We start from the raw sequence: 15,954 nt of genomic DNA on the forward strand, positions 1-15,954 counted from the left end.
TTAATATAACTTTAAAAGTCAGGTCAAATAGAATATTTCATAATCAGATTAAGACAGCACAAAATATCAATTGCTTTTAATACTTACTTTTGTAATCCCTGTAACTGGTTTTTAATGGTCTCGTGGATCATTTTAATAAAATTTATATTCCAATTGAAGAGGGAACTAAGAAATCTTCTTCCCTATAAATTAAAAAAAAAAAAAAAGATATAATGTTGAAATTGCAACCAAGTAAAAAGTTCCTGATAACTAAAAAACAAACAATTCTTTGGATGTTCAGTAACACGAAAGTGTTATTCCCAGTGAAGGAAGCGTATGTAATTGTAACTCAGGACAGCAGTCGGGGCCTTTGAGTGACAGAGCTGGGCAGCAGGGCAACGGCAAGAAGACCTCCCTCTGGAGGGCCTGGCAGCAGACACCACTGACCTCCTCCTGTGCTCGACCCCAGATTCTACAGACATGTACCATGCTGCCCAGCAGCTGAATTAAACGGTCCACAAACATTTCATTCTGGCTCTATCTACATAAGCTAAAATCAAAGAACGCTTAAAACCTAGCATTTTGGGGTGGAATGGAACTGAACGTCACTCAATTTCATCTTTTATAAATGAGAAAACCGAGGACTTGTGAAGTTAAGAGGCTAAGTATCTGCCAAACTAGAATTTTCAAATACACCTACTCCCCATGTTAATTTATATGCATGCTACTAGACGACACGTGACCCTCAAAAGCAGTAATGGCATACTTACACTCTATACAGCATATAAAATACATCTACCAAGGATTTCCCCGCGAACATTATCATCACCTCTTCCCTGTTACCAGTCGACCACTACTGTCTCTAGAATCTACAGAAATTCAACACACTTTGATACAAATAGCAGGGTACCCATGCTTGCAACAAGTTAAAAACAAAAAGTATTTACTGTAACTTGCCATTAGAGCACAAGATATTTGTCATTTACCCAGAATGACTGGAAACTGAACTAACCAAAGTAAGGACTCATTAGGAAACTAGTTATCATAAATTCAAAAGACATCAATCAAAAAAAAGGGGGGGTGTTAACACAGACATATATTTACGTCTTTACTACCTACTCGCATTCACACACACACAAGTTGATGTGCAGGTACCATTCACTATGTACAAGTCACTATAAATAGAGCTAACTTGTCTGAACCCACTTTCAGCTACTTTGCTCTCCTCACATTCGATCACAGTCCTGGAGATGCCAAGGGCACAGGCCTCAGGTGCAGCCTCTTTTCCAACAACAAGGATGCAGTGATAGCAATAAGCAGTTAGAGCACCTTCCACATGCCCGGTCCCTACCAGGTACTGGGCTAAAGGTTCTACACACGTCACCTCGTGTGCTCCTCAGGAGTCCTGAGAAAGATCCACTGTGGTTCCTATTTTACAGAAGGAAACACCAGGTTCAAAGTAGTCCGATCAAGGTCACCACCTAGTAAGTGAACAAACAGGGATCTAAAAACAGCCCTTCTGGCCTGGGAGCTGAAGGTCTTGGTCAGCATGGTCAGTAACCACATATAGCCCTTTAACCTAGCTGGCTGGAGAGGGTGCACGGGAGTAGGCAAACCATGACCATGTCTTTGCCCCTGACTAGCTACAGGACCTTGAACAAACTCTTCATTTATGGGCCTCAAAACTGGTTCTCATCCTCCTGCTCCGAGAAGTCTTTCCCCACCTACTTCAGGGAGGAGTGACGACCTCTTTCTTTTGCTTCGTGCGTGTCTGTGAGGCAACGAGCAATCAGAAACAAAACCTATTTTCTGTAATATCAACAACAATCTTCTTTGCATCCCTCACATGGGAATACAGTCAATGTTCAATAAAGGACTACATAAGAATCCCAAGATAACAATTCAGAACTGTCCAAGAGAACTATGCAAGCCACTCTATAATAATTTTTAATTTTCTAATAGCCACATTTATAATAAAAGTAAAAAAGATTAATTTTAATATATTTATATAAGACAACATATCCAAAATATCATTTAAATATGTAATAAGTATATACAAAATTGTTAATGAGCTATTTTACATTCTTTTTTCATAGTAAGTTTCGAATCCATGTACTTTACACTGAAGGCCACAATTCGACTGGCCATAGTCCACGTGCTCAGTAGCTACATGTGGGAATGACCACCAAAATGGACAGTGCAGCAGTGGCCAGAAGCTTCTCTCTGGATTGACTAGATGGCAGGAGAAAAGAAATCGAGACTATTGTGTGATGATGGTTCTGAGTAAATGCCAATTAGCCTGGAATTAGGGCAGAGGGTCGGGTCTGATCTACTGGGAAATGCTTTCTCAATCTTATTTTTAATTTTTTTTCTTTCATTGAAAAAAGAATTTTTTTTTAAATTTTGTTAGTGAACATACAGTGCAATGTTGGTTTCTGGAGAATTCAGTGATTCAGCACTTACACATAACACCTAGTGCTCATCACAAGTGCCCTCCTTAATGCCCATCACCCATGTAGCCCATCCCCACCCAATCATTCTTAAAATGCAATCAGTTCCCCCAGGATTCACAGCCACCTATTACCATCTGATTTAATGATGAAATAAGCAATGATTTGTAAAATGTGTGAATATTGCTATGTGGCAAAAATGTGCAATAAATGTAACAACTCTTGATAGCTAGGCTGACTCTTTCATTAGAACACTGAGCGTGGTACAAGAGCAACTAGATGAACTTGGGAAAAACATCCATTAAAAAGCAGTACACAAAAACACCAAAAAAGAAAAACCTAGTTACCTCTTCTTTCTTGATATATTTAACACTTATGAAACACTCAAGTAGCATATCTTTAATTTCTTTACTCTCCTCTAAATCATAATCAAAGCAATATAAAGCTTGATGAATACGCCAAAGCCGACATATGTCCGCACCCTAGGAATGACATAAAAAGGAAAGATGTTAGTTTTTTAATAAATAATTAAGGTCCCATTTCAAGTTTACAATAAGAATACTTTATATAATAAATAATCACAACTCTGGATTATTCGTCAAAAAGGAAGAAACTGTGGCAAAAGCACACAGAAGCAGCCACAGGCAGCACGGTCTGGTTTCTGCGGTGTGGAGTCCGAGTGTGCAGCCGCCAGCCCCATCAGGCTACAGAGCACCAAGTGTGACCAGTGCGAGGAGGGACCCAGCGTGGGGTCTTCTTCACTACAAGTAAACTGAAGCAGCCCCACGCTGCTGCTGGTGCCCACACACCAATGGCTCAGGTGTACAACACTAGAGACACATGAAATCAAGTCTCGATTTAAAAGCTAAACAAAAAGGCAGAAAAAATGGATTTTTTTTTTGAAAACAGATTTTTAAAAAGAGAAACCAACAATGGCTTAAGGATAAATCCTGACAATCCTATGGTGAGCTGAGGGAGCAGCCACAGTCTTTTCTGTCATCATACTGGCCTCCTTGGAGGCCATGGTGAGACAGACACACAGACAGTGGGAGTGTGATGAAGGGCAAGCTGGCTAGAAAGCTGTTGGCAATGTGTATCAAGAGCTCCAAATGTGCATCGAGTTCAAACCCACTGACCTATGAATTTCATTTCTAGGAATCTGTCATAAGGAAGTAAAGGCATGGGGGGGAAAAAGACAAAGAGAAATTCCTAAGCACCCCTAAAATAGGAATGATCACCTTAGGTAGTGGAATTACAGAGGATTTTTATCTTCCTCATTTTCCCTTTTCTTCATTTGCCCACTTTTCTAAGATGAACGTATCTGTTGTTCTCTTGATCAGGGGATACAAACTGTTCTTTTTCTGGATTTCTTAACTAGACACCAAAGATGAAAGGCTGAGAAACGGACCAAGTTAAATCCAATCCTCAAACCTGCTCTCCAAAACTTTATTAGGCCTAGGCTGCAGTCTGACACAACCCCACCTCCTACGGGTGTGCGCCTGCACCTGGGCCTGAGGCATTCCCTACCACTGCTGCCCCCTTTCACCCTTCATCACGCATGTCCAATCCTGTGCAGCCCGAGGTGGGGTCTGCCTCTCAGAGGACCACACTAACACAGGCAGCCACTCCCACTTACCTATCTCAGTTACCTCATCACTTCTTCACTACTAAAAATATCCACTTTTGCTAACAGCGGCAATGTATCCCTTCAAAAACCCCATTTGCAGCAAACAAATGTGGCCATGTGACCCAGTTCTGGATGGTGGATACAAGTTGAGAACTTCTGAGAAGGTCTGGCCCTTGCTGCCTCCCTGTCTCTTCTTCCTACCTGGAACTCACATGAGACAGTGAAGGGCAGCAGCCACCTTGCTACCGTGAAGTGATAAGAGGGAGGACAAGGACCACACACCCTGGAAGATGGAGGAGAAAGCCCGCATAAGACTGCAATGTGGATGGGGCGCCTGGGTGACTCAGTCGTTAAGCGTCTGCCTTCGGCTCAGGTCATGATCCCAGGGTCCTGGGATCGAGTCCCACATTGGGCTCCCTGCTCAGCGGGGAGCCTACTTCTCCCTCTGCCTGCCTGTATCTCTCTGACAAATAAGTAAAATCTTAAAAAAAAATTAAAAAAAAAAAAAAAGACTGCAATGTGGAGCCACCACCCACTGTCCGCCCCTGAATATCTTAAGTTAAAAAGACCCTAACTGGGGAAGCAACTGCACTAAGGCCACTTACAAATGAACATAATTCCTAACTGGTATGAACACGTGCACTATTAAAGGAAGGTATGTATTTTAAAAAGTAAACATACTGTTTTAGTCTCTAGACTCTTCCTTAACAGCATAATAAAAGCAGTCTTTCCCATATCTTCCTTGGCAGGCAGGCCTTTCTCCCACCATATGACACATAAATCCTGAATGGAACTCTGCAGCTTTTTTTCAGATTCAGGTAATGCATATAAAATACCTAAAACAGCACAGTAATTGTTCAGTTAGTAAACGAATATTAGTTCAGATTCAATAGTGTAAAGTACTATGACTCACAAAGGTTTGCTAAGCAAACATTTATGTTTAACTTGCCAGAAATTTATATACATTTAAAGAATACAAACGATGTTAACTTGAAAAAAACTGTTAACTACTGTTATAAAAGCAGACTCAACAGAATACAGAATTTTAGAACTGGAAGACTCAGAGGGGTCACACTGTCCAAATCCCTCACTAAAGAGAGGCAGGTATTCAAACTACCCAAACGTAAGTGCTACAACACCCACAGGTAACACTCAACACCAAACCCACGTCAGGTGTGACAACCACTAATCCACTACACCTGTCCTTCATAGGTTGGCCTCAAATTCTGGCTCACTGGTGAAAAACAGTAAAAGCAATTATTATAATGAATACAAGAACTGCAGTGCTTTTATTAATAGAAAAGCTCAAGAATGAAATGAAAATACTGATAATATGCTCATAATTATAATCCATAGATATCCGAATGCCATTACATCCATGTTAAATTCCTGAATCAATGGGAAGTTAGGAACAACTACAATTTTAGCACTAATCATTTTACAAAACAGCTATTTGGAGACTGTGAAAATAAACTGTAGAAACATTCACAAAGCATTGGGAATTATTTATATACCGATTAGGGGTAACTTAATAAGACATTGTATTTCAATGCAAAAATTCTGAATAAAACAGATACATAAATCCAAGTCGCACTAAGAATGGAAAGTCTGATGGGGGAAAGTTTGTCACATGGAACTAATTAATTCACAGGGTGAAGGTGAGGTCACTTAGGTGATTTTTCTTAAAACTCATTAAAATTACTTTTGAATCTTTTTTATCTATAAAAGTTTTATGTAAATATTTTATAATCAGATATTCTCACTAATTCATAGTGCTCCTCCTAAATTAATAACTACAGTTTCACAGTTTAGTTAAAACCTAAAAAGCACCATGATATAAATTGTAATAGTAAAGCTCCCCTAAGAGTCAATAATTATTCCTGAGGTCATGTTCATAACATATTTAAAGAAAAAAAATGCAATGTCATAAATGCTTGGTTAAGCTGAAACTTTCTGGCAGTAATCACCAGCTGAGGAATTTATAATCAGACCATTTTCCCTTAATACGCTCTTATTACTATGGTCCTGTAGGTCAAATAAGACATTCCTGAAAATCTGAAAACAACAAGCAGTCAGTTGTTCAGTATGTACATTTTCACCATTTGAAATAGTTCTATGTGGCTTAAATTACATCAGTTCATCAGGACAGCCCTTAAAAGAATACTTCTTTGCTCCTTTTCTAGCTGAAGTAAAGGAGCTTGAATGCAAAGTTATGCCTTAATACTTCCACTTCTACATGATGACTGGTTTCCTTTTACAGAGAATCATTAGATGCCCACCTCTAAACATGCCATGTTATCACAAATTCAACTTACCATTCAACATAACTGCACATTCCAGTAAGTCTTCATAGTTCTCACTTTCATTTATTACAGATACAGAAGCAAGAACCACAGATGTAACTGCATGAATTATTTCTATGTTTTTTTTCTACAAATGAAAAAAATTAAAGTTCAAGTGATTTAAGATCAACTTAAAATTCTTAAAAGAAATGTGAAAGTTACTAAATTTATAAAAATGAACCCACACTTCTGACTTATTCTAAAAAGTGAATTAAAATTGAATACAGGTCAATCGTCCAAAAAGGACAGCAACATTAAATAGCAGATTAATAACAGCAGGATTGGAAAAAGTAAAACTATAATAAACAGACTTCTAATATTCTTAACTTCTAGCTTTAAGTTTAACTTAAAATTCAATTATATACAATAACTATTTTTTAACAAAGAAAACGTAACAAGTTTTATATTTGAAAGACTACTACTACCATTTTTGAATCATGCTCTGTTTCCATATCCTCTTCACCCTGGACTTCCACCGTCTGCCACCCAGCCACTGGGCTTTCTAACAACACATCTATTAATAAATTCTTGAGCCTTTGCCATAGCTCTTCTTTCTGTTTCCTTGATAATTCATCTAGTAATTCATTTAGGCTGAAAGGGTCAGAAGCATCTTTCTGCAAAATAAATAGCAACTGTTATATTTCAAATACAAAAATTAGTTCTATCCCTTTTATAACAGCATCAAAAGTTTAAGTGCTAAGTTAATTATCATTTCAAGAGCTGAGTTGTAGTTTTGAAATACTTTTCCTGAAGGGAAAAGTATAGGAATAACGAGACAGAAAGTAGTAGATTCCAGGACGCCTGGGTGGCTAAGTTGGTTAGTGTCTGCCTTTGACTCAGGTTGTGATCACAGGGTCCTGGGATCTCAAGCCCCACATTGGGCTCCCTGCTCAGCGGGGAGTCTGTTTCTCCCTCTCCCTCTGCCCCTCTGCCAGCTTGTGTGCTCCATCTCTCTCTAATAAATAAATTTTAAAGATAAAATAAAATAATAAAATAGAAAGTAGCAGATTTCTCCTCTACCTATTCAGCCCTAGTAACCTAGTCTTTGGAGTTTAAAATTTCACCCACTTAGAAAAATCCTCTCTAAAATCAATCCATCCACATGTCTACCATCTCCAGGCCTATAATGAGGGCACAAAAGCATGCTGGAGCTATACAATTACCATCATATATAGCTCCAGCTCCCAACACAGCAAAGCCAACTGAGTGTATCTGAAGTTTCTGATCTCTAACCCAACTTGGTACCTCAACACCCTCTTACTTGTCTGTAGACATCATTCTCTTCCATTAGCCAATGAGACTACATCAGATCCTCTCAACTATCCTTAAAAGCCCTGAGCCAACCATTTCCTCTCACTCTGAGCAGATGACCTCACTTACTCTGATACAGCAATCGGAAACCGTTATCAAAAGGGTAGAGGATCCATTATAAAGGGACTGCCTGCAGCTAATGTGACCACCAAAACAGTGACAGTAACGGATTATAACCCAGTGAATAAAGAACCAGTGAAACTATATTGATAGTAAATAAACAACAAATAGCATCAGCATGCTATAGAATACCAATGAATAAATACGGAAGGGACATGTGGTTGGAAAATCACAATTTTATGGCCATTATAATAATAATTGATTCAGGCAAGAATCATCAATTGATATTAAAAATAGTGGGTAGAAGTTTGATGAGGAGCAGAGTATTTACCTAATCTCAACTTACTTCCCCAATGAAGATTACTTATTAATTATGAAGGTGGAAATAGTAGCATCACAGTGGAGAAATCTGGTGGACCCCCAACCTAAGTGACTGATTAAAACTAACCTCACCAATAATGAGACAAATGGACATCATTGCCTCCACTAAGGAAGACAAAACACCACTTAATGCAGCTCCTGCCAAAATGCATAAAATAAATTTAATCAAATCATCAAATAAATGCAAACTGAAGGATATGCCACTAAATAGCTGCCTACACTCTTCAAAACTGTCAATGTAATGAAAAATGAAGTAAGGCTGAGACACTCTCTAGATTAAAGAAGCTAACAAGTCAGACAACTGAATGCAATGTGTGATACTGAATGGGGTCCTGGATTGGGGGAAAAAACATGAATATGTACTGTAGATGACAGTATCATTGGGCCAATGTCAAATTTCCTGACTTTTAGAATTTTTATTGTGATTATATAAGAGAATATCTTTCTTTAGGCAAATACACACTGAAATATTTAGGGATGAGACAAATGCCTGCAACAGACTTCCAAATGACTCAAAAAGAACAGGTAAATGCAGGGAATGATAAAGAAAACATGGCAGGTGGTAATTGGCAAATCTGAGTGCAGGGGATTCAGGATTCTTCTGCAACTTTCCTTTAACTCTGCAATTATTTCAGTAGCAAAGGGGAGGGCAGGTAGCTTCTCCAGGGCCCTCCAAGCCTAATTCCCCACCCTAACTCCTACCATCTTCCCTTCCTTCCCAGGAAGCCCCATCTGAGCTGTCTAGGGGTGCACCTGCCTCAGGGTCTTCCCCTCCCCATCCCTCTTGTCCAGAATTCTCCTCCCTCAGTCTCCATAGGGCCCATTCTAATCTCTGACCAAAATCACATTGCACTCCCATCCCCTACCCTGCTTGTTCCTCTCCCTTCACCTGTAGAACCTAAGCTCTCTTTGGGCAGAAACTTGGTATGTGCTGTATACCAACCTCCAGAGCAGAGCCTGGCATCCAGAGAGCACTCAGGACAACTCCTTAAATGGCAGTTATCCTGGGTCCTGATCATTCTACTCTCAACACTAATCCTCCATTCTCAGAGAACCACTGAGGGCACAGTCAATGCTGCTCCCTAACACTTGTTTTGAAATGCAATCAACACACAAGGGAACAATTTCTGCAAAAGACAATTTCTGGTTTACTTATGTGGGATTTCATCAGCACGTGAATGCAGAAAACTGCACCCACTGAGTGGAGCCTCAGAGTCACAGAAAACACACACCCCAGACACCTGCCAGCTCCTGGGACCCCACATGTGCTGCAAGCCGCACCATCCACACCCTGGGTCCCTCCCACCTTCATGACCCACCTCAATCGACCCTCTGACCAAAGCTCTCTTCAATGTTCTCTGTCCTCCCAGCCTGGTCTGTATTTTTCTCCTCTGTTCTCTTCCTGTCACACACAGGGTTGGAAGGCTAGCCCCTGGGAGCATGGGTACCCACTTCCACCTGCAAACTTAGGATCTTTTTCAAGGTAAATGTCATGTTTACTACGGTATTTATGTACTTCTTAGTGAGTTAACTTGTATAAAACTGCTACTTTTTATTAGGTCACTGTCTTTTTTTAATGTGTCACCGGTGAGGTTTTTGAGTGTTATGCCCTTAACCCCACTTGTCGCATAATCCTTCTGGGTTTTCATTGCCCGTTTGACAGAGTATAGTGATTTTTGGCAATTTTTGGCAATGCGTATATTGTATTATAGCAGAACTGATTATATGTGGGAAGGTCCACTTAATAGGCTTCAAACTGACTTAAATTATCTGGTTGACCATGTAAAACTGCCATTATTCAACTATCCTGACCTACAGAATGGCATTTCATATAATTCAACTCAAAGAAAACAAGTGATGCACAATCCTACATCTTCTCATTTTCATGTTTAAGAGCTACATGGTGATTGAGATACTTGGTACTCATAAACTAAAACGAATGCCTATGAATATGAGGACTAACTCAGCATCCTTCCGAGATGTCCGTTGCTGAGCAACAGTGCAAGGCTCTCCAGCATGTGACCAGGGAAGTTGGAGGCAAGCACCTTAAAGGGCGCTCTGTCACCGCAGCACCAGTGTGATCTTGCATGGACTGTGCTAACCAAATGCTGCTATTTTGGCCTTTTGATTTTAAATTAATATTAACTTAGCTTCATCATCATCAATTTAGTTTGTGGTATTAGTTAATACTATGACACCAGTCTGCAATAAAAATCTTGTAAACTTTAAACCACATGTGTATTGCACATCTAATATAATACAAATCATCTACACTCCTACTAAAACAGTTTATGGAACATCTAAATAGTTTGCTCTTACAGACCCTTCTGTGATGTGCTGCCTGTGGGTTTGTGCTGGTTATTTTTAAGTTTACAGAGTACCATTTTATAATATAAAATCATATTACAAACTCATTTCCTCTTATAAAGAAAAATGACTTCGTAAATGTTGCTAACAACAAATTTCATATCAGGTTCCTCTCTACTTCTTAATTACTACTAACTTAATATTCACACTGCATGAGCAGAACAAGTGAGGTATGCATCTCCTGCCCCAAAGTCACAAGTGTTTTAGAGTTGGTACCTTAAGTGTTGGGGTTCCTCAGAGTTCTGTCCTAGGCTTCTCTTCTCTCATTACACTACAGATGATCCCGTGCATTCCCATGACTGAAGCTTCCAAGTGCCACTGAGGACACCCAAATCTGTCTCTACCCAGGCCTCTTTCCTGGGCCTCAGATACAGCTATCCATCCACCTACTGGACATCAACTTCTGCACATTCCCCTGGCAGTCATCCAGAATATTCCAAATTGAGACTATCTTCCCGCTCAAACCTGCCTTTTCCCCACGTCCATGAGCTCACTGAAAGGCACCACAAGTCAGACCCTGGAATCTGCCTCGGCCCTTTCCCTGGCCCGTATCCAGCACCACCACCTCACCACCTAACAGCTCACAAAGGCATGCACATCTTCCCATGTCCATCTCCTAATGCAACCACCATCATGCAGGGCACAGCCTCTTCACCACTCTTAGGTTCTCGTGTTGCCCTCTTCAATCTATGCATGTACAAGCCCCCACGCCTCTCAGGATAAAGTCTCAGCTCCTTAAAGTGGTAAAGAAGGACTGACATAATCTAAATCTCAGCCCTGCCTCTTCCTGACCTGGCATTTCTATACCCTAGCCCTACCGAATGTCTCCAAGTTCAAATACAATGTACCTTCTCCTGTCTTTAAAATTATCCTCTCTACTTGGAGAGGTCCTTCCCCACATCCGTCTTTGACTGGCTGACTTGTTTACTCTTTATATCACAGCTTCCATACCCTTTCCACTGGGATAGGAAGCAGTCCATGGCTGGATTTGGGCCCTGTCCCATATCCTTGCCCAAGCTTAGCCTTTTTACTCTGGTGTATTTACACACCTGGATCTACCACAACACTGTAAATAACCTGAGGACCAAAAAAGTAGGTCTTCCTCACTATGCTATGCACAAAGCAAGAGATCAATAAATATTTAAGTAAATAGAAGCACACTGTGTTACATCACTTAGCATTTTTACAACTCTCTTAAAAGGAAGCAGGAAATACAATTTGTGAATAGTTGCCCATCAGCAGCTGTATTTGAGTACAGGTCTGTTTTTTCGTTTTTTTTAAATAAACCTTGGTCCCTAAGGATTCACTGAGATGACTATATTTCATTTGTGCATGTAATTAACGGTCAAATCGCAATAAAGCTAAACATAAAACTTACATCAAGTTGAACAAAATGCAAAAATTCTCCAATCAGCTCCTTAGACACCGCTTGTACAAATGTCTCTCGTTTTTCCATGACAGATGAAACTTTTTCATATGGCATTTATTCTGTAACCTGAGCAGAAAACACAATCATACTGAAACTTGAATTTGCAAATATATCTTTTCCTACAAGGTGTAACATCCAAAATTGCAAAAACAACAAAAAAAGAACTGTAGACAATTTTTAACATTCTGACATAGAACAAGTTATGATATCTAAAAAAATAATTCTCTTTCTTTCCCAAGGAGAGTATCAACCTAACATTACGTTATTATCAACTGTTAATGAAGTTACTACCAACGAAGGAAAGAGAAATCCAAATGGCGGTGGGAAGCTCACCTCCTCTTTCAGTACCTTAGCAAGATGCTCAGGCAGCTCTGAGCTCAACAGAAGGCTGATTCCACCAAAACGGGGAAAAAGTCTTAGAGTCAATCAAAGAAAGTACTAAAAGAAAAAAAAAAAAGAGAGAAGGCTGACCCCACCTGCTAACTCCTGCAGACGGCTTTCTAAAGGGCCATTCCTCTATCAAAAAAGCCCCAGTGCCAGTGGTCCGCCCTTCAGTGCGCCCGGGCCACCCGGGAGCTCGTTAGCGGGAGCATGTGCCCTAGGTGCGTCCAACCACCGCACGCTCCCACCCAGTCCTGCGGGAGCCGGAGCTCCGGGGACTGTGTGCAACCTCGCTCCCCGCCTTGTTTCCCCCAGTAGGTCCTACTTTCCATTCACACCACCTGGTGCTGGCAGAGCTGTCTGAAAGACATCAACCAAAAGATGAAGTAACAGCAAAACGATGGAACACAGATGCAGTAAGACCCCTCCCCGCGAAGGCAAACGAAAACCTCCTGCACCGTTATAGAGAGAGCAAGACGGAAAATTACTGGCACCAACGGAACAATGATGGGGACAGTCATTAAAAGCACAGAACCCCAGATCTTAACGAGCTACGAACACGTAACTTCCTCTTGGCCAAGCGGCAGGGAGGGTGGCCAGCCAAGCCTATGACTAACTCTGGCCAGTGTCCATTCACGGACTGGAAAATAAACACCCCGAAGGTGCCGTCAAGTACACGGAACCCCACGTCTCAGGCCTGCGTCTGTGCACTCTCCCCCGGGACTCCGGGCACTCTTCCGAGCGTACCCTCGGCGCGCCGGTCCCACCCAGCCAGTCCACGTCTAGCAGACGGCCTCACCTGCGCCCGCACCGCCCTTTCTGGCACTGGGTTAATACCTCTCCGCCTCGCGCTCAGTCGGTCTCCAAGCGGCCCCTCTGCGTCTCCGGTCCTACTCGCGCCCCAGCCCGCGGCCGTCCAGCCAGACGCTGCGCTCAGGGGGAGGCGTCATCTCAGCACGCAGTCACCCGTCCGCACGGCACACGGGGCACCCCGGAGTCCAGCGCGGGGAGCACGAGCGCTGCACAGAGACGCCCGGCGCCTGTCAGCACCTGCCGGCCGGGGGGCGGCGCGCCCGGAACCATGACAGACGCCAGGGCACAGGGGCCGGGCAGCAGGGGGCCAGAGCTTGGGGGGCAGCGGGGACGCGTCCTCTCCCGGGGCCAGGTCCGGGGCTGCGGTCCTCCCTGAACTCAGCCCCCGGGCGTCGGCGCGCTCAGGGCCCCGCTGCCCGCCGCCCCGGGGCCGCCTCGGAGCCGCCGGCCGGCCGTGCGCTCGGGTCGCGGCCCACGCGGACGCTGTGAGACTGGGGGCCCCACCCGCCCGACCCCGCCACGTCCCGACCCTTGCCCCAGCCCGGAGCCCTTCGCTGGCCGGCACCGCGGCGCTCACCTCGTCCCGGAAACCCGCCGTTTCCCGCGCTCGGACCAGATTCAAACCCGCCCGCCCGCGGTGGCGACGCGCTCCGCCGGGCGGCGCGTCATCACGCGCCGCTCTCGCGAGAGCCGAGAGCGCTTGGGCGGGGTCCGCCGAAGGGCGCGCTCCACGCCCCGCCCCGCGCCTCGGCCGAGTTGTGAGCCCCGGCCCCGCCCCATGGCCCGGCCACGCCCCAGAGCCCGGCCGCGCCTCGCCCGGTCACGCCCCCTCCCGGGCCACGCCCCATGGCCCGGCCACGCCTCTCCCACGTCCACGCAGGTCTGGCTCGTTTAGTGTGAAATCTAATTTGTTTTATCAGTGGTTTAAATAGCTGAAACGATGGCAATCTCAACGTAATTATAAAGATTGACTTTTTAAAACTGTCACATCACTATAAATATCCAGTGGAATCTGAATACTCCCTGGGCCCCCGGTCTTCTTGAACTGTTCGCGGCTGGTCTCCCACGTAATGCAATCCTCGCGTAAACCTGTGTTTGCTACGCAGTTTCTGAAGGTCGTGTCTCCAGCAGGATAGATTGCTTAAATATCTTGTGACCATAAGCTCTAGATTTTAACACTTTCACGTTTATTAGAGATACAAACATCAAAAACATATAAATAAATTGTAAATTTTGACAAATACTTATAAAATTAAAATTCTGTTGAAACACCTCAATGCTATGGTTAAGACTATTTTTTCAATCCATTCATTTCCAAGGATGAATATTCTATTCTGATTTTTCATATTTATAGATGTAAATACTGAGAAAATTTGTTCACATAAACAGAAATGAAAAGGAATGATAGTAATGTCGCTCAATTCTGTAAACATTTTTTAGTTAAATGCCAAAAATCACATACGGATATATCATCGATTCTTTTTTTTTTTTTTTTTACGTTTTATATCCATGTATTTTTAAAAAATCCGTCCATGCAAAAGGAGGCACGTGTCAGTTTCCTATAGAGGGACCGTTCTCATGGAGGTACTGTAAGTCTAGGGGGGGTCCACGTCCTTTGTTGCCCTTTAACAGATTCTGTGGTCCTCTTCAGGTTCAGGAAGCTCATCCAGTGGTATCGCAACATCCTGAGACAGCCGCTTGTCTTCTTGTCAACCATCGTCAATCAGATCCAAGATCCTTCCATCTCTCGGTGCCTCACTGTCCACTCCCCTGCAGCTTTGATCTTGTCCCGTGCGCGGACCCAGCACTCCACCCCATCTATTCTTTTCATTTAATTTGTATCCGCTAGTAACTTGATTGAGCTTTCCTTCAATTTTTGTAGAAAGCACAAACTTGGAAACCACCTGAATTTCAAAAAGATTTTTTTATCCAGTCACTTGGAATCATTCACTTTCTCAGTTCCTAGGCAGTTTACCAAAAACCTTTGCCCAGATACACTGAATTACTATTAATTACGGTATATTGTTTACTCTTTCATTTAAGGCACTTTTGTGAACACCATTTTTTTAATAAAAAAATAAAAAGTTTTGGGCCCCTGGGTGGCTCGGTGGGTTAAGCGTCTGCCTTCTGCCCAGGTCATGACCCAGGGTCCTGGAATCGAGTCCCACCCTGCTTTTCCCTCTCCTCCCTGTTTGTGCTCTCTCTCTCTGTCAAATAAAGAAATAAAATCTTTAAAAAATTTTATTTAATAATAAAAGCTTTTATCTCTTGATTTACATAAGCTTTTCCCACACCTTGGAGTACTATAGATTCTACTGAATTTATGGAAAACGTCTTCTCAACAATCCACATGGCAAATCCAGGCCTCACTGTCAAACCAATCAGCCAAATCAGAATTAACTGTCTGGAAGTCTGGAAGAGTGTTTATGAACTACGGAGAACTAATGCACACCTCTCCTGAGATCTGGGCCCGTGGGCCCCCCAGATCACCAGGGGAACAGAGGCCTCCTCCTCCTCCTGTGCTGGAGTCAGGATCTGGAAAAAGACGGTCCCCGAGGAGTCCAGCATGAACCAACTCACCAGGCTATGGGCCCATCTCATCACAAGCCGGCTTTCTTCATGGGGGGGAGGGGAGCCCCAGAAACCCGCACCCCTGTCTGTCTTGACATGTGCCCTGTTCTCGCAGTCACCACACACCCCTCACCTCCCATACTCTAGACCCCACCAGGCTCTGCCACATCCCTCATCCTTCCCCTCTCCCGCTCACGCTGATGTCCGAAAACCCTCCCACGGTGCGCTGGAAACTTCAGGCCC

The 15,954-nt window shown here is 43.1% G+C and overlaps 1 protein-coding gene and 1 pseudogene across 5 annotated transcripts in view; both read right to left on the reverse strand.

Annotated features, from left to right (window-relative positions):
- NCAPG2 (non-SMC condensin II complex subunit G2) overlaps positions 1-13,820 on the reverse strand; it is a 63,917-nt gene extending 50,097 nt beyond the window's left edge. The window contains exons 1-9 of one of the 5 annotated variants that reach the window (XM_036067093.2): positions 13,718-13,802; positions 13,165-13,346; positions 12,295-12,384; positions 11,896-12,012; positions 6,824-7,012; positions 6,372-6,486; positions 4,738-4,892; positions 2,777-2,911; positions 88-182 (exon numbers count right to left, since the gene is read on the reverse strand). In XM_036067093.2, the coding sequence (XP_035922986.1) occupies positions 88-182; positions 2,777-2,911; positions 4,738-4,892; positions 6,372-6,486; positions 6,824-7,012; positions 11,896-12,000 (794 nt within the window). In that variant the 5' untranslated portion in view covers positions 12,001-12,012; positions 12,295-12,384; positions 13,165-13,346; positions 13,718-13,802. The other 4 variants (XM_036067097.2, XM_078059817.1, XM_036067099.2 and 1 more) reach the window with 4 other exon arrangements.
- Positions 13,821-14,691: 871 nt separating this feature from the next.
- Positions 14,692-15,708, reverse strand: LOC144379639 (anaphase-promoting complex subunit 13 pseudogene; annotated as a pseudogene).
- Between the last annotated feature and the right edge of the window lie 246 nt (positions 15,709-15,954).

This window comes from Halichoerus grypus, chromosome 12 (genome assembly GCF_964656455.1).
Source record: "Halichoerus grypus chromosome 12, mHalGry1.hap1.1, whole genome shotgun sequence".
NCBI lineage: Eukaryota > Metazoa > Chordata > Mammalia > Carnivora > Phocidae > Halichoerus > Halichoerus grypus.